The following is a 17544-nucleotide window of genomic DNA, read 5'->3' as shown; positions in this document are numbered from 1 at the left end:
TCTTGTGCGATGACGCAGTTGAAGTTAAAATTGACTTTGTGGCGAGGCTGCGCCTGGGGAGTCGCAACGAAATAGGCGTATATTGCGCATCATTCGGCCGTATAACCGGGGTAAAAGCGGGATGAGACTACAAGGTTGCTCCGATCATGTTCATCAACGGCCATTAAGATCTGATGAAAATAAGACATATTGGTGCACCGTGAGAATAGAGAGGCTGCTGAGACTGAATGTTAGTTCGTTTAAGCATAAGTGCCCCGTACGGGCGTATCTGCATAAACAAGCTTAACTGAATCAAGCTCAGGAAACGTTCGCCCTGTTGGTGCCATGACCGGACATTTTAGTTGCCCTAGGTTAGGCATCTGAACTCTCCTTAGCCCCATCCGTAGATTGATTCCTCCGTCTCACGATCAATGCAAGTGGAGGCTGCTTTTGGCATTACCTGATTCGACGACGAGTAGGCAGATAGTTTTTGCGGCGAATTACATACTATATCTAGACTAGATGATGAACTTGTCGCCCTTGAAAATTTTGGTTTAAAGTCATTTTGCAAGGGATCTAACATTTTGGTGTTATCAACAAGGCGGCAATTAGGCAGGGCACTAACTACCACAAGCGTTGAAATGGGAATGTAACTGGGAGGCGCTGGAACGTCGATTAATGACAATGTTGAATAAGAAATAGAGAGAATCTCTGCTCTGCTGACATAATTGGGTGGATCACCTGACTTAGGTAGCGCTACTTCACCTGAGCATGTTCCACAGAACCCCACCCGTCCTTACCACAACATCCCTCTATTTCATCTTGAATTTAATATCAAACAAATTATGTGGCACACCATGGGACCCTCGAGCCCCAATCCTAATACGCCTTCCATCATCTTCAAATTCCCCTCCTGTCCGGGGAATTGTTTGTAGTCTCTCTTTCTTTGGTTGGGGTCATCTGTATCTATCTATCTTTCACCTCCGGGAAATCTATGAGAGACTCTACCACAATACATCAGCCAAACTTGAATGATCCGAACATCCTTTCGGCAGCCACCGGGTACTGGTATAAGCAACCAGATGAGGACGTACCGGAAATGTTTACTTGGGAATGGATGAATGGGTCAGGCTTTGGAGAAAATAATGAATATTCCAGTATATACGCCTAGGAGGTTCGATGACGGTTTTATGGAAGAATCTAGAGAAAACGTAGTCATTGTATCCTTGCAACCGCTCGAGCTACCTCCGGCGCGCACTAGCTTACTCCTACGATACGACACAGCGAGAGAACGGAAGATACGGAGCACGCAATCCCACTCCTTTTGACTTATCATTCGAGCCCAAGACTTCACCTCCCGATCCCCCAATTCTAGATCTCGACATCCTTCCCTCTCTCATCATCTTACTTACCCCTTCAGTACCGCGAGCCTCCACCCCCCCTGGAACGCCTTTCCCTTTCAGATGTACAACTTGTGGTTGAATGGCTATCAGGTTCTTCTAGTACTAAGTCATGTGGACTCTGGTCGAATGAGTGCTGCTTGTTCAGTGTGGGAGGAACAGCAGCAGTCTCACCACGCAAGCTAGCTTGATGAAGATTCGGAGGGCTAATAATGGCGGTGTAGTGTAATTTTTAGAGGAAGCCTCGTTCTGCGTTTCAACAAGTGAATGAATGCCTTTCTAGCTGTTGCGAGGACATATCTTCTGGGTTGGGGGAGATTAGATATGACCAAGTCTTTTAGGCTACGGCATAAGCTCCACAGATGGCTCAAGCTTCATCAATACCACATGTCTGGATATGTCTAGATTAATCCTTTGTATAGACTTATCCTATCTGTTCAATCTCATCACTTCCCGGCCGACGAAAGACTCACTACGACGTCCCATTATTGCAGTTTCTTCTGTCCTTTTCGTTCCTGCTGATCTAAATTATTTTGAGAGTTTCCACTGCTAGAAGCCCCCTCGTTATTCTCACCGTTAGCTTTCATCCTGTCCATTACCCTACCGGAGTCTCCGTGGAAAGTTGGCCTCGTGTATGCTACGCGCACGATCGAAATCCCTCGGAGCTCTCGCTTCAGTTGCGGCATAGACTTCGTCATCCGAATACGTGTAGTCAATGTCTAGAGAATTAATTCCGGAATCGGAGAGGGGGGTTTCTATGCTAGGAGAGCGAGGCTGGTGTTCTACTTCGTCGTTGATGCCTTCGTTTTCAAAGTTGGGCGGACCTGTACGATAGGGAACATGTTCCCAGCCAGGCCCTGTTCCTGCCGTAGGATCCACGTACGAGTTAAGGCGCTCCCCGCTAAAATGCGTCGGTCGAGTCATCCGAGGCGAACTGGGATTACGAGATGGTTGCAGGTCAGGGTGCGTCCGTTCGTTCATGTGGTAGGCAATCACATCCAAGGAACGGGCGATGTTTCCCAAGGCATCGTTTGTTTTACCCCAGCGCAAGGCCGGCAAATTTAGCAAAACAGATAATGGTTCTTTAGGTCTACCATATGGCTGACCGAAGTAGCCGCAAGGATTGGATCGCTTGGTATAATTGTTCCAGGGCTGAGACTGCCTGAAGAAGTCGTAAGGCCTGTATTGCCCGCTATAACGGCTCCTGGACTGGAAGTTGCAAGGGCAAGATTGCTTGTCTCGATCGTTCCAGGGTTTCGGTTTTCTGAAGGAGTCGCGAGGTCGAGATCGCTTGCAATTATCGGTTTGGCACTGAGACTGGTCAAGGCGATGGGCTAGGGAGGCGATGGATTGTTTTTGGAGCCACATTGTAAAACCGAACGCAACAGATATGGTAAAGAGTAAGAAAATGAGAAGGGAGGTTGGACGTGGAATTGGAATTTCGACGAGCATGGTGCAGGTAGATCCTGTTTCAAAATGGGAGTGTTGAAGTTCTGGTTGTCGAAACGTTTAAAGGGGAACTGAACGTGATACATACGATATAAATACACACACATATATATATAAATATGTATTCTCATTGCCTTGCTTTAGTCTTGTCGCCAGCTGGTAGTAGTGCTGGACTATGAGTTGATGAACGACACATCATGAGATGACGGATCTAGTGTGCTGTCGATTGGCATTAATTAACATGTGGCTGATTGGCAGTCACGCTTATGGAGTTTTTTTTTCACATTCCCAAGGTACACGTTGAAGTGGATCAGCGATGACGGGTTCACAAACAAGACCATTTTATCGACGGTGGGGACACAGAAAGTCTTCTGGATGTGGCAATTGTTATCTAGTTCGACCAATCTCAGACTGTAATGGTTTAAAGAGCATCCTGCTTTAAAACTGTAGCAGAAGCAAATCCAAACAAGAAGGTGAGTAGAAATGGTGTTGGTGGGGAGTGAAACTATGAATATGAATATGAATTTCTATGATCCCAAGATGAATTTATCTTGCTCTGTATACTCTCAGAAAATGAGTAAGAAACTTAGAGTGGGTGCTATTAATAACCGCGATGGATTCTAAAAGCTCACCATCCGTAACATGCTGCGAATCATTCGGACACTAAACATAGCACACCTCTCGCAAATTACTGTCTACAATCACTCTCCATAACACGAATTAATTCCTCTTCCGTCTCTCTACCATCAATTTGCAACATCGGAATTCGCGACTTAGCAGCAGTCTTTCACCTCGTACCTCGTTCAACTGGAGGATCATAACGGGTTGGGGTTCGTCTAGGACCATTCTTCGAAACCCAGCCCTCTATCCGACGGAATATCATTTCTCGCCATGGACGCCTAGGGGATACAGACGCTTCCCTTCTTTCTGTACTCTTGTTTGAAGTTCCCTGCTTACCCTCCCCGAGCTCTCGCCCCTTTCAGACTGGCATGGTTCGACTAGTGGAATACGAAGCAAGGGATGAAGGAAAATGGTTTTCTGGCTTTCACTCAAATATTCAACATATCCCTCTCTAAGATTCGGTGGCCCCGAAACCACGATGTTAGGATTTGGCACCGAGTACCTAGTTATCCTACCTTCCTCCACTTCAGTTCGGCGTTCCTCGGCCGCATCGCACGCGTTGAGGAATTCTATGCCGTCTTCTGGTTGTGCGTTTACTTCCTCTAAGGTGTAGATTGTTTTGTATCTGTTTCGGTCTGTATGCTCGCCTTCTGGCTCTTCTGCTAGACATTCGTTAGAAGCTTTAAACGGAGGTTGGCATGGTGCTCGACATGGGCCTTGTTCAGCTAGCACTACTACAGGCGCTATGTTTCTTTCCGTGAAAAATTTCTCGCTACCCGACGCTGGGAACAAAAGCTCACCAAAGTGTATCAATCGCATTAGTTCAGGGCACTCTGAGGGTTGATTTCTGAAGCAGGGGTGATTTTGTAGCCGGTAATTGGCGTTCTGGTACAACCGTCTATTGCCGGGAGAGTTCTCATGAGTACTAGCGCTCTCTAGGGGATCCGGTCGTACCGCTGGCATAGACCGGGAGTAACCATCCCCTTCAAATCCATTCCATGGCGGTCTGGGGTTGTTATGACCTTGCTGGCTAAAAGATCGGGGATCAGATCCGGAATTGCACCCACGAGGACCTCTAGAGACTCTATTACTATCATTTCGTGAAGGCAATAGCTGCTTACGGGGGCTAGAATGCACGCTACCAGCGGAATTACCACTCCCCTTATCCAAGGACTCTTTGAATTCTGGAGGAGAATCATGTGAGGGTCGACTACTCTCCTGTCTCCCATTTCCCTCATCATGGAACGCTCCTGAAAGTGCAGACGGCGCAGAGCCTGTTGGTGCAAATGGAGCAGACTCAGGACGCGGGTCCTCTCGCCAGGTTGATTGTATATATCCAGTCTGGCGGTCATTTGGCGGTCGTGGATCGCTTGGATAACCGCCCATAAAGCCGCAACGAGCGAATGCAGTTGAAGTGTATAGATTAAAGTGGCCGGGAAGGCGATAGCGGCGGGGAGGATGTCCATCGCGAAACGAAGGCGGGGTGATGGGGTCATCGTGGCATCGGTAGCGTAGATCATTGTCTCCGAATAGCGTTGGTCCATCGAGGCCATACATTGGAGTAGCTTGGAACGGGTTGAGGCCCTGCGGAGTAGGCTCTTCTGGCTGCTCCTCCATCGAGTTTCCTTCATTCTCTTGTTCCGCGTCCGCAGCTTTGCCCTTTCCTTTTTCTTTTCTATTTGCCTCTTCTTGCAACTCATCATCGTGTTCTTTTCCTATGCTATCATCCCCATCACCGAGGTCCGGCGTCCCAGACCCTCCTCGCAAACCCTGTTGCCACTCTCTTTGCCTATGCAGAAACCCTGTCTCTTCCTCCTCATTGAAGTCTGGATACCCTAGAATCCACGGCAAATTCTTAATCGACCAATTCCAAAAAGCTATTTCATCACAAGGCCCATAATGACTCTTTTTCCCGTGCCCCTTTATCTCTTCATACACAAACTTCAAAGCCGTCAACTCTTCCTCTATAATCTTAAAACCTCTATCTAGCTCATCGATAAAGAGACCCCAAAGCCCGGGGTCCATCCGTGCCCTGTTTAGAGTCGAAGTAAGCAGGCCTTCCATCCAGCGGCGTTGGTCTTCGAGCTCCCAACGTGGACCCTTGTGATCCTTGTGAAGGTATTTGAGGCTATTAGTGTCGTGGACACGGATATGCAGCAGCATGAAGAAGGAAATAGAGAGGATGAATATGGTGGCGAGGAATAGGGAGTCGTGTAGGTCTGGGCAAGGAAAAGGCATAGTGGATGTGTAGATCTAGAAGGGATATTGGTTGAGAGGGGTAAAATGAGGTGGCTCTTCGAGTGGAGAGAATTGAAGCACTCGTAGGATTTAAGCAGATGGAGGCATGCGACTGTTAGGGAAATTACTGTGTTCTATAAACCTTTTGCCAGCGATGCGACTATTGACAGGTGTTTGTTGTTTGGCTCCTGAGGTGGCGGCGCCTTGACGTAAGCCGATTCTAGCCAAAGGAAAAAGTAATAAAAAAGCTACGGCGATGGTGAAGACGGAGGACAAACAGTTCGACGATCGTATCCCGCAAGGTAAAGATTGCTGGTGGGGCCAAGAATCAGGAATTCAAGGAATTTCGTGTCACGCAATTTGCGACTTACAAACATTTAATTGAAGCAGGAAGTGAGAACGACGTGAGACATATGTTGACAAAGACGACCCTTGAGGGAGTTGTTGAGCTGATAGTGTTTAAGTGATGAGGCCATGGCAACTGTTTGCTCCAAGCAAGGCCGATACGCTAAGCTAGCCATGTGACTCAACGGCAAAGAGCATTGGAATCAAATCACTCGATTCCTCAAATTCTACTCTGTCTGCTCTAGAGTTTCAAACGTGTTGAGTCTTTGCAGTTGTCGCCTAACCTCCTTTTCGCACTCAAGTGTTTCTATTTTTTATCCAGCAAAAAATGATAGAACTTAGACTAAAGTGAGGGTATTGCTAGAATACATTTGAGCCAATGGTATCATCATTGGAGCAGGTATTGGTTAGAAGTGAAAGCCGAAATCCTACCTTGATATCTCTCCCCTAACCATATCATAATTCGTCGTCCACTCCCACTTCATCTCTGCTTCTTCACCTACTTTCCTTGCAACGGCAAAGTCGCCGACCCACAGCTCTTTCAAACTCTTAATATTCCGAAAGGCGAGCTCTGCGGCTCTGTTCTCAGCCCTCTTTTCTGCTGTACTGTACTCCTCGTAGGCTTCCTGCCCTTGAGGTCCAATGAACATGTTACCACAGGGAGGCCAGCCATGGAAGCCTAATCGTAATTTGCCTGCCTCGTCAATATCCAATCGCCTCAGCGTCTTGAAATTCTCTCCTAAAGCCGTCATAATATCGCCTATCCCCGAGCAATACTCCCCTCCGTATGATCGCATACTCAGGCGTTCGAGGTTTGGGAAGGCGTGCGCGAGATCATAGATCTCGTAAAACATCCAGCGAGAACGAGCTTCGAAATGTTTGATATGTTTTGCACGCTTCCCAATAAATTTGAGGTCACCTCGCAATGCCTCTACGACGTCGCTGGGGTCGTATGAGCCGGTAGTGCGGCACCATTGGGGGGATTGTAGTCCTACTCTCTCCACATTCGGGCACCTGTCAATCAGGAAGACAGAGAGAGGGTGGGCTACGAGCGTCTTGATATTAGGAAAGATGAAAGGTGAAGCGGAGTCGAAGGTTCTAAAGGCGGCTTGGAAGGCTGGAATGTGCGGCTTGGGGATGTGAATAGATAAGTTCTCGAGATTCGGAAGGCAGGTAAGGAAGGTAACAAGATTGTGCATGTTATGATCTGATACTGGCCTCTCAGGTTCCCCGTTGCCGTATATATCAAATTTCAGAATCTTGATTACGGATAGCACCATGATGTTACTAGTCAAGGTTGTAATGGCGCGGCGAGCGGTGTCCCAGTCACCATTCTTGGAATCTCGAAGCTGTGCTCTAGATAGGCATATTGTAACTTTCTGGAACAGTTGTTGGACAACGAGATTCCGCAGACGATGATTCACTAGGGATAGATTCTTTAGGGTGGTGGGTGGTCTGCTGAATGAATAATTTGTAGTGACGGAGACCGACAGGTGATCGAGTATCTCGCGGAGAACGTCGTCGTTGAGGCCAGATAATGTTAGGCGGGGTACGTTAGTGTTGTCCAATGAATTGGATGTTGGCAAGCGCAGATACAGAGTGGCGAACATTGCAGTTGCTGAATGAAAAGAAGAGACCTACTGAGCTAGCGTGGAGAGCTGGAAATATACAGCCGTACGAGAACTGTTGCCTAGGGAGTGACTTAGAGCCGGACCTGAGCTCACCGATGTCTCGTGAAACCTTCAGATAGGCTCAACAGGAGACTTCTCAAAGTATCAAGATACCTACCTGAAATTATTCAACAATGACTCAGTAGATGCCCGGAGAGGTAGTGCCATGATCAGGTTGGAGGTTGAGGCGTCGGAGCCAACCCGTGATTGGCCTCTGTAAACTGGGCGCTGACTCGCCCTGCCCCCCAGCTCTTCAGGATGAGCCGCGGTAATACCACTTCCTGGTGAGCTTTATCACGCCTCACTCCCACACTTCACCATGCCTCCGAATCAGCGACTACCACCATGGTGAACCTGAAGAAAGAATCTCTCGCCCCCTCCGTAATGCCTGCCCAAAAGAAGGAAACATTTGGGAACCTCGCGCCTTGGAGCGAACCTGCTTGGTACAGCTCCCTCGTCTCGCCCTACTACAATGACTCGCACAAGAGATTGCGGGATGCAATTCGTGCCTATATCGATGAGGATGTTAAGCCATATATGCTGGAGTGGGAAGAGAAAGGTGAAGCTCCTGATGCAGCGCGACTAAAGTATGCGAGGTCTGGGTTTGCCTTTGCGGATGTACCCGAGCAGTATCGACCAAAGGATATCCCTGGCCCGGCGGGCATTCCGGTTGCAGATTTGGATGTCTTTCATTTGATGACATTGATGTGCGAGACAAGTAGGGTGGAAGGGGGTGTGATGACGTCATTGGGCGGTGGCAGTGTCATCGGGGTGCCGCCAATTGTGCATCATGGGACTGAGGAACAAAAAAGGAAGTGGCTACCTGGGCTGTTTACTTGGGAGACCAGCTTTTGCTTGGGCATTACCGAGCCTAGTGGCGGAGTAGGTGAAACGCAGTTTTGATTAAGGCGAAGCTAATTAGGACGTATACAGTCTGATGTGGCGAACATCCAAACTACGGCCGAGAAGACGAAGGATGGCAAGTTCTACGTTGTTAATGGATACAAAAAGTGGATTACTGGTATGCCATGGGCAACACACATGACGACAGCGGTGCGAACAGGTGGGCCTGGCATGAAAGGGATTTCTGTCCTAGTCATTCCCACAAGCTCGAAGGGCTTGAGCTTTCGCCGGATACCCAACAGTGGGCAGAAAGGCGGAGGTGCGAGCTTTGTGGAAATGGACGACGTCCACGTTCCCGTGGAAAACCTGGTCGGCAAAGAGAACGAAGGGTTCCGTATAATCATGACCAACTTCAACAAGGAGCGTTTTATCATGTCCGTTGGCTGCAACCGCAAGGCACGCACCTGTCTCTCAGAGTCGTTCGCTTACGCACATAAACGACACACCTTTGGCAAACCTCTCATCTCGCATCAGATCATCAGTCACAAGTTAGCCACAATTGGGCGATACGTTGAAAGTCACTGGGCCTGGCTGGAGCAGCTTGCATACCACATTTCGAAGTCACCACTCGGCTGGCAAGATCCAGATATTGCGGGCCAAATAGCCTTGTCAAAGGTTCATGGCGGCCGCATTTTGGAGATGGCAAATCGCGAGGCGCAGCAAATTTTCGGTGGTGCTGGATATCAGAAGGGTGGACCTGGAGCTGTGGTTGAGCAGATGAGTCGCGATCTGAGGATGATGGTGAGTGCACCCGCTTTTTCCCTGTGACAGTACGATTATTAACTAATTACCCTCAGGTCGTTGGCGGTGGAAGCGAGGAAATTATCGCTGACCTAGCCGTGAGACAAGAAACCGCTCTTGCGAAAAAGCGCGGTTGGAAGCTATGAGTTAGATAAAGGTGGCAGAGCCGCAGCACAGGTGGCACATCTACGGCCCAAGTGCATAGCCTTCCTTAACCCATCTTTTGAATTTGGGAACATCAGAAGCACAGACTGCCTATTCGTCTCTAGTGGATGTAACTGCATATTACAAATGTCTTGGTATGCGGAGAAACGAGCATAATAAACAATTAGCATTCCCCTTGATGATCACAAATTATTTCCAAGTTTGTCGCCCGTACAGTCTTGCCGGAACTAGGGTTGAATGCCTGCTAATTTAGGCTTTTGATAGATCTGGGCGGAAATTTGGTGGTGAGCTCACACCATGTCTTAGAAAAGTACGAGGTACGACCTGAGCTGCCCCAAGTTGACGTTGCACTGATTGGCCGACCGCAGATTGCCATCTATCCTCATGAGATCTGCGAAATATGCCATGGCTGTATCTCGTCTTTGAAACTTTGGGGTAAACGTATAAATTTCGCATCCAGTCATTACACGCAATTCGCATTTTCTGGTCGAAGTCGTCATGGCACGTTCAGCCCTTACGACTCTACAGGTCGTGTTATGCCTCCTGAGCCTGGCATTCGCGACGACACCACTTATTTCCTCAAATGGCCAATCCACCACAATACCAACCTGGAAACTGCAATCGTCCTCCAAACTTAATGTCGATATCTCGAAACTCTCCTCTCCCTCGCTTGATACATCTTCTTGGTACACCCTAGGCTCGCATGGCACATTAATGGCTGCTCTTCTTGAGAGCAACGCCTACAAAGACACCGACCTTTTCTATTCCGCCAATCTCCAAAAAGTGGATTATTCACAATTCCAAGTCCCCTGGTTCTACCGATCAGAATTCGCTCTGAACGCTACTCAAGAACCTGAGACGCATTTCCTGCTCTCCACCAACGGCGTCACATCCCGAGCAGATGTCTACATCAATGGGAAACTCGTAGCAGACAAAAACACCCAAGCAGGTGCATATGCAGGGCACACCTTTTCCATCACGGATGCAATTAAAGATGGCACGAATATTCTCTTGATCCGCGTGTACCCAACAAATTACGACCGGGACTTAGCCCTCGGATTCGTAGACTGGAATCCCTACCCGCCAGACAATGGCACCGGAATCTGGCGTGACATCGATGTGACGCGCACAGGCGCTGTATCTCTCTCTGCTCCACGCGCCATTTCAATGAAGTCCGGGCGGGGGGATGCAGTGAATCTAAGCCTGAAGGTTGATATGCAGAATTTGGAGTCGAAGGAGATATGGGGGGAGATGGTGTGTACGGTTACAGATCCAGCCGGTAAAGAGATGGAACAGCACCCAGCGATGAATTTCACGCTTCCTGCAAAAGCTGCAAAGACTGCGACTCTTAATATGACGATTACGAGCCCGCAGATCTGGTGGCCAGCGCAGTGGGGAAGTCAATCGTTGTATAGTTTCTCTTGCGTGGCATACACGACATTGTCCAAGTCGGCCATCACGACACCCACGAAATTCGGTATCAGAACTGTGACATCAACACTCAGCGCCACAAATGATACCACATTCTTCGTCAACGAAAAACCTTTTCAAGTCTTAGGTGCGGGCTACACATCCGACATTTTCTTGCGCTTCGATATCGAGAAACTCCGCGCGCAGTTCAAATACATGCTCTCTATGGGCTTGAACACGGTGCGCTTGGAAGGCAAACAAGAACACCCTGCGTTATACTCTCTGGCCGACGAAATGGGGCTCATGGTAATGGCTGGCTGGGAGTGTTGCGACAAATGGGAAGGCTGGGCATACAACGACGAAGGCTCTGGTCAAAAATGGACCGCCCCTGATTACACTATCGCGAACGCCTCTATGCGACATGAAGCCGCAATGATGACTTCCCACCCATCCACCCTCGCTTTCCTCGTGGGATCAGACTTCTGGCCTGATGATAAAGCAACGAAAATCTACGTCTCGGCATTGCAGGCGTATGACTGGCAAGCCCCGATCATAGCCTCAGCCTCCCAACGCGGCTTCCCGTCGCTCCTTGGAAACGGGGGCATGAAAATGGACGGCCCATACGACTGGGTTCCGCCAAACTATTGGTACGGCAGTGAACTCGGTGCTGCATTCGGCTTTGGCTCAGAACTCGGAGCCGGAGTCGGCACACCCGAACTCTCATCTCTCAAGAAATTCCTGTCCTCTGCCGACCTCGCAGATCTCTGGAAAGCGCCGAACAAGGGCTTGTATCATATGAGCACGAACGTATCCTCCTTCTACACCCGCGAAATCTACAACACGGCCTTATGGAAGCGATATGGCGCGCCAACCAGTCTACCAGATTACTTGCTGAAAGCTCAGATGGCGGACTACGAGGCCACGCGCGCGGAATTCGAAGCGTATGCCGCGAAATGGTCTAATCCGGCCCGTCCTGCTACTGGCCTGATTTACTGGATGTTGAATAACGCGTGGCCGAGCTTGCATTGGAGTCTTTTTGACTATTACCTCCATCCAGCAGGATCGTACTTTGGCACTAAGACGGGGAGTAGGATTGAGCATGTTGCGTACGATTATGCGGATAGTTCGGTATATTTGATAAACCGGAGTCTTGATAAATCGGGCCCGAGGACCGTGGAAGTTGAACTCTTGTCGCTCAGCGGGTCACGGGTTTCCTCACAAACGGTCACTGCTACCACGGCGCCGAATCACAGTAAGAAAATCCTGGATAAAGTCCCCGGACTGGACAAACTTAAAGACAAGGACACCGCGCTTCTCCGCCTTCTGCTAAAAAACGGAAACGAGATCCTTAGCCGAAATGTATACTGGCTATCCCCTAAACCTGATGTCCTTGATTGGCGGAATTCGACGTGGTATTCCACGCCCGTTACTTCGTATACTTCCTACACAGCGCTAAATGATCTTGAGTCCGCGAACGTGGCGATTACGTCGACGAGTCAGGGTGTGGGGAATGCTACTGTCTGTTTAGAGAATAAGGGGAGTGTTCCGGCTGTTTTTGTTAAGCTCAATCTAGTGGATGCAGGGGGAAAGGATGTTGTGCCCGTGTTCTGGGAGGATAATTATGTTACTCTGTTTCCACAGGAGAAGATTGAGGTGCGAGTGGAGTATTCTAGGAGCTATGCGGGTGCTAAGATTGAGGTTTTAGGGAGGAATGTTGGGAGTCAGGTTGTTGAGATTGGGAAGTGAGGACAGATGTTTGGGTAGGGTTTTTAGAGCTAAGGGATGGAGGATGAGTATAGCTGCGGATCATCCTACTAGCGAAGCTTAGTAGAAAGCAAGTAGTGATAATGGGAATATGAATGGGTATTGAATATATTTTACTTGTAAAGAGTATGGCTTAAATAGTGCGTGGATAAAGGGACTGTGGACACAGGATACTAGTGTCCTAGAGAGTCCGCTCGAGCTGTTTGTCATAAACATGACCTACAATAACTCACCAATCACTAAAAAGACCCCTGGCTGTGAAATTATTTCCATTTTAGTATTATGCAGATCTACACTATGAAGCGGGGAGAATACCCAACACTTTTGAGCCATCACCTGAGGGCTACTCTCAACTCCAAGACCAGTTCCCCAGTTGGGTAGTATCCAGACCGAAAAACTCCAGCCATGCATCCCACCCGCTGAAAACCAAAACCGCTCAAACACAGCAAGAATTAAGCTAAGCAGCCAAGCTAAGCAGCCAAACCTCCATCCACCTTCCCCTCAATTTCTTTCACTCTTGCCGGACCCGGACGCTCTCATCACACATCCGAGTCCACCACCATACTCTCACCACCCTCATCCTCCAGCGCCCCTCCACCCACAAACCCAGCACCACCTCTCCTGCCGCGTCTGCCTCCCCTCCCTGCCCTGTTCTGCTGGATTTCTCTCAGCCGACTAATCTTTCCTTCCAATTCGTTGTCAATATCTTCATCACTCACAGCTCCCATCCCCACCGACTCTCCCATACTGCCTTCCGCCCCTAACAAGCTATCATCCGACTCGCAGAGTTCGAGCGCTCGAGTGAGTAAATCCGTCGCCATTGGGTCCTGTGGCGCGACAGCGAGAGCTTCATGGAGAGCGATGACAGCGTCCCACGAGCGGCCTAGTTCGAGCAGCACGAGGCCTTTCGCGGTAAAGACTCCTGCGTCTTTAGTCCCGTGTCGCAGCACTTCTTCGAAAGCGGCAAGCGCGTCATCCAGATGACCGTATCTCCGCAGCGCGTGCGCGAGATTAGTGCGCGTTGGGAGCCAGGCGTCTCGATCGCTGTCGTTGCGTTCGGCAATACTAAGTGCGCGACGGAAAAAAGTGATGGCGTCGGCCAGCGCGTCTTCGTGGTAGTACACCACACCCATTTCGTTCAGGAGCAGGGGATCTGTTTTGCACAGATCGTAGGCTGTGTTGAGGTACTCGTGGGCCAGGGAGAGGTTGTTCAGTTGCAGGTTCTGCATCCCGAGGAATAACTGTGGGAGATGGGTGCCCTGGAATAACCGAGCCGCAGTGCTGTAGGCCGAGATGGCTTGATCGTGCTCGCCTTCTGCGGCAAAGGTATGGGCGAAGCCTATCCAGGCGGGTCCGAAGTGCGGGTCCATCATAGAGGCTTTAGAGAAGAAGCGACGGGCTTCAGCGATTCGGGAGATCGAGAGATAGTAAATGCCTACTGTGAGCCAAGAACAGGGTTCTTGGGGATGGGTGTCGGCGAGGTCATGGGCGAGAAGGAAGAGGGCGTTCTTCTGGCCGAGCTCATGGAGGCAGGCGAGGTGGGTGGGGAGAGTGGCGAAATTGTATTTGTCGGAAGAGAGAATGGAGGTTGTGAGGGCGAGAGCGGAGCGGAATCGGCATTGGGTGAAGAGGAGGTCTGCCTTTGATAGTAAGATATCTGGATTTGAGGCCAGACTATAGTGTGTTGATAGAGTCTCAGTAGCTGCTGTGAATTCTTCCGGACGGGAGTACTTGGACAGGCGTGTAGTGTACAGGGTCTTCGTGAACTGTGCAGCTTCTTGGGAGAGCGAGGGGTTGTTGTCCACGGTGATGGTATCGAAGTTGAGGGACTCGAGGAATTTCCACTCTTCCTCGGGCGACATGAGGGAGTTTGTCATGAGCTGGTCAAAGGCTTCGAAGCATTGGACGTCGATCTGGACGGCTGTCTTGTAACACTCTTTCGCCCTGTCAAAGGAATTCTGTTTCGCATAGCACACTCCTCGCAAATAGCACATGCCAGCCTCGAACTTCAGACTCGTGACGTCTTCCCTGTCACGTTCCTCGCTCGTGGGGACCCGGTCGCTCCGCGAAGCCGTCTTGAGGTGTTTAGCACCCGCCCGAGCGTTGACGTCGACATGTCTCAGTTTCTGACGAGCGCTGCCAGGAGCAGATATGAGGTGCGTAGGATTCTTGTCGCCCAGTGTCGAAAGTGCTTCCTCGGTTTTCCCAAGCTTGATCGAGCAGTGGGCTGCGAGGTACCGACACGAGGCGTTATTCTGGATCAGGTCGCCGCGGGAGAGGAACGATTGCGCGCGATTGTAATTGCCGGTGCTGAAATGGACTTGAGCTAGCCAAAACGCATCTTTATCGTCGTCTATCTACAAGTTAGCGCGGCCCTCTCCAGCGTTCGTGAAGGCAGAGGTGGTGTACTCGTCAAAGCAAGCAGCTTGTCTCCAACGAAAATCGCCGACTCGTATTGATGTTTGTTCAGAGCGTCCTGCCGCCAATCTCGCAAGTATTTCTCCATAATGGCGCGCTCCCATGCAGGTTAGATGTGGTGTAAGTCTATTTTTTTTTGTACACAAACGTTGCAAGGAGATATGGGGGCCACGGGGAGTGAGAGAGTTGCGCTTGTGTATTTCACGTTGCCGCCGAGTCGCGCCTGTGAATCGCGGGCGCACGTGGTGGGGAAACCATTAGGGCCTTGGCGTGATTAGTCAGTCATAGGGCGTAACTTACCAGCTTAACTAACGTCCTTCCCTGCATAGCGAGAACATTGACTTCCAGCAGCTGGAGAGGTTATGCACGCAAAAAATATTGCTACAAATCTAGCTACTTCTGCTTATCCATGATCGACTCTTTCCTAGAAGTTACGTTTGCATGGTTGCCTCCGCTCCTAATTTTTACAGCTCTTTTTTTCATGGCATGACAGACTTCTCTCCCTACAGCGTCAACATCAAGCCTTTTTCGCTCTGAATTTTCGTTGAATAATAGCCTTATCCTAGCCTCAGAGCCCCCTGCTGGGAAGTCACTGTAAGCTTTGTGCGCGCTGTCGCAGGTAAATTCACGTAAGGTCGCTTCACTGTGTGGTACTTCTAATTTACTGTCAGGTTGGTGGCACAAACACTCGGAAGATAAGTAAACCCGGCCAAGGATTAGGAGCAGTGCGAGTGACTCAGTCGATCCCGGCGCTCGCGTAGTCAGCCAACACGTGTCAGGGTCAAAACCAGCTTCGACATAGCCATCCGCCAATGTCTCCTCCACTTACTGAACGAATGACCTAACCAAAGCCCACTACGTCGTCATGGTTCTCGCGTCCAAGCATGCCTAATGTCCAGACCAAGCAGCAGCCAATCTCTAGTCTCGGTTTGTTGAAGAGGAATACATCCGTACAAATATGAGATCGGGTAGAGTGAGGTGGCCCTAGAAATTGAAGCCTACGCCTCGGCGAGTGGGTTTAATGTCACATACAGCACCCCATCGTTGCAAACACAGACGAAGGTGGAAAGCTTGATATATTTTGGTGATACAGCTATTGTATGGCCAAACATGGAACGGCTCCGTGCATGGATCATGAACAGTTCGGATGGCTTGTGTTCGTAATGGCTGGGTACGGTAGAGCAGAGCTGTGATGACGGCCAGACACTAGGCTATCCAGGGCTGAATGTCATCCTCAGTCACTGACGTTCACGGCAAGAGAGTGGCCAGAACAGGTCGGCCATCCGCCTTGCTAGTAGGGGCGAGCCGAAGTATCTTATGCGTTATGCGGCAACCGTCAGCTTAAAGATACTGCCACCAAAACAATTGCTATGCAGTGATTTGCTTCGCTTCGGCACCTCATCTAATTAGTTTGCCGCACCAAGAAGGCCGCTTAAAATCGGAACAATTGTAGGACCGGCACATCTAGGCAGCCGTAATCGGACTCCGCATCTTTGCAACCACAACTTAGAGGCATTCTTTCACTGCAAATTATACAACTTAGATACTTGATTTTCTACTAATTTTTTTGTCTATAAGTACACTTCTAGTACTTATTGTGAGCAGAAATATGGACAATAAGTGCTCATTTACGGTACTCCTCTAGTTCGTCTTAGTATTTTTTGTCAAGCTAATAATCTAGTTTAGAAGGCAAGTACTTCCCTAGGAGAATTAACATTAAACTAAAGTACGACGTCTTAGGAAGTGAGTTACTACTACGCCTATATTGATGAGTGAGGCTGCTGCTAATGCTGGTGCCTGGTGGTGTAGAAAGTAAGTTGACCTGCGAACACTGAAACGCGAGGCTGCTGCTAATGCTGGTGTGTCTGGTGGTGCAGGTGGTAAGTTGACCTGCGAACAATGAAACGCGAGGCTGCTGCTAATGCTGGTGTGTCCGGTGGTGTAGGTGGTAAGTTGACCTGCGAACACCGAGACGCGAGGCTGCTGCTAATGCTGGTGTGTCTGGTGGTGTAGAAGGTAATTTGACCTGCGAATACTGAGACGCGAAGCTGCTGCTAATGCAGGTGTGTCTGGTGGTGTAGTTTGTAGGTTGACCTGCGAACACTGAAACGCGAGGCTGCTGCTAATGCTGGCGTGTCTGGTGGTGTAGGTGGTAAGTTGACGTGCGAACACTGAAACGCGAGGCTGCTGCTAATGCTGGTGTGTCTGATGGTATAGAAGGTAAGTTGACGTGCGAACACTAAGACACGAGGCTGCTGCTAATGCAGGTGTGTCTGGTGGTGTAGGGCGTAAGTTGACGTGCGAACACTAAGACGTGAGGCTGCTGCTAATGCTGGCGTGTCTGGTGGTGTAGGGCGTAAGTTGATTTGCGAACACTGAAACGCGAGGCTACTGCTAATGCTGGTGTGTCTGGTGGTGTAGAAGGTAAGTTGACCTGCGAA

At 49.6% G+C, this 17544-nt stretch overlaps 6 protein-coding genes across 6 annotated transcripts; 2 read left to right on the top strand and 4 right to left on the bottom strand.

Moving 5' to 3' along the window:
• Window positions 1-1979: 1979 nt before the first annotated feature.
• BDR25DRAFT_374188 (uncharacterized protein) lies at window positions 1980-2831 on the bottom strand (the record flags this gene model as incomplete). Its single annotated transcript, XM_033697311.1, has 1 exon — window positions 1980-2831. The coding sequence occupies one exon, from the start codon at window positions 2829-2831 to the stop codon at window positions 1980-1982; it is 852 nt and encodes a 283-aa protein (XP_033544742.1).
• Window positions 2832-3707: 876 nt separating this feature from the next.
• Window positions 3708-5687, bottom strand: BDR25DRAFT_344646 (uncharacterized protein; the record flags this gene model as incomplete). The annotated part of the gene is made up of 1 exon (XM_033693959.1): window positions 3708-5687. The coding sequence occupies one exon, from the start codon at window positions 5685-5687 to the stop codon at window positions 3708-3710; it is 1980 nt and encodes a 659-aa protein (XP_033544741.1).
• A 487-nt stretch (window positions 5688-6174) lies between these two features.
• On the bottom strand, window positions 6175-7947 carry BDR25DRAFT_60385 (uncharacterized protein). Its single transcript, XM_033698804.1, has 2 exons — window positions 7821-7947; window positions 6175-7772 (listed from the first exon to the last, which is right to left on the bottom strand). The coding sequence occupies exon 2, from the start codon at window positions 7640-7642 to the stop codon at window positions 6461-6463; it is 1182 nt and encodes a 393-aa protein (XP_033544740.1). The 5' UTR covers window positions 7643-7772; window positions 7821-7947; the 3' UTR covers window positions 6175-6460.
• Window positions 7948-7994: 47 nt separating this feature from the next.
• BDR25DRAFT_291343 (acyl-CoA dehydrogenase NM domain-like protein) lies at window positions 7995-9662 on the top strand. The gene is made up of 3 exons (XM_033688583.1): window positions 7995-8584; window positions 8636-9346; window positions 9403-9662. The coding sequence occupies exons 1-3, from the start codon at window positions 8048-8050 to the stop codon at window positions 9490-9492; spliced, it is 1338 nt and encodes a 445-aa protein (XP_033544739.1). The 5' UTR covers window positions 7995-8047; the 3' UTR covers window positions 9493-9662.
• A 271-nt stretch (window positions 9663-9933) lies between these two features.
• BDR25DRAFT_305329 (glycoside hydrolase) lies at window positions 9934-12770 on the top strand. The gene has a single exon (XM_033690393.1). The coding sequence runs from the start codon at window positions 10010-10012 to the stop codon at window positions 12665-12667; it is 2658 nt and encodes an 885-aa protein (XP_033544738.1). The 5' UTR covers window positions 9934-10009; the 3' UTR covers window positions 12668-12770.
• A 454-nt stretch (window positions 12771-13224) lies between these two features.
• On the bottom strand, window positions 13225-15191 carry BDR25DRAFT_335732 (anaphase-promoting complex subunit Cut9; the record flags this gene model as incomplete). The annotated part of the gene is made up of 2 exons (XM_033693041.1): window positions 13225-15038; window positions 15095-15191. 2 exons carry the CDS (start codon window positions 15189-15191, stop codon window positions 13225-13227), a joined length of 1911 nt encoding a protein of 636 aa, XP_033544737.1.
• Between the last annotated feature and the right edge of the window lie 2353 nt (window positions 15192-17544).

This window comes from Lindgomyces ingoldianus (genome assembly GCF_010093535.1).
Source record: "Lindgomyces ingoldianus strain ATCC 200398 unplaced genomic scaffold BDR25scaffold_27, whole genome shotgun sequence".
Lineage (NCBI taxonomy): Eukaryota > Fungi > Ascomycota > Dothideomycetes > Pleosporales > Lindgomycetaceae > Lindgomyces > Lindgomyces ingoldianus.
The sequence above is the reverse complement of the archived record's forward strand: the minus strand, read 5'-3'. Positions and strand labels throughout refer to the sequence as shown.

Bases quoted from the DNA above. Each gene is read 5' to 3' on its own strand.
- BDR25DRAFT_60385 (XM_033698804.1), bottom strand. From the start codon at position 7,642: ATGTTCGCCACTCTGTATCTGCGCTTGCCAACATCCAATTCATTGGAC.
- BDR25DRAFT_291343 (XM_033688583.1), top strand. From the start codon at position 8,048: ATGGTGAACCTGAAGAAAGAATCTCTCGCCCCCTCCGTAATGCCTGCC. The intron at 8,585-8,635 runs GTAGGTGAAACG...GGACGTATACAG, and splicing joins TTACCGAGCCTAGTGGCGGA to TCTGATGTGGCGAACATCCA. The intron at 9,347-9,402 runs GTGAGTGCACCC...AATTACCCTCAG, and splicing joins GTCGCGATCTGAGGATGATG to GTCGTTGGCGGTGGAAGCGA.
- BDR25DRAFT_305329 (XM_033690393.1), top strand. From the start codon at position 10,010: ATGGCACGTTCAGCCCTTACGACTCTACAGGTCGTGTTATGCCTCCTG.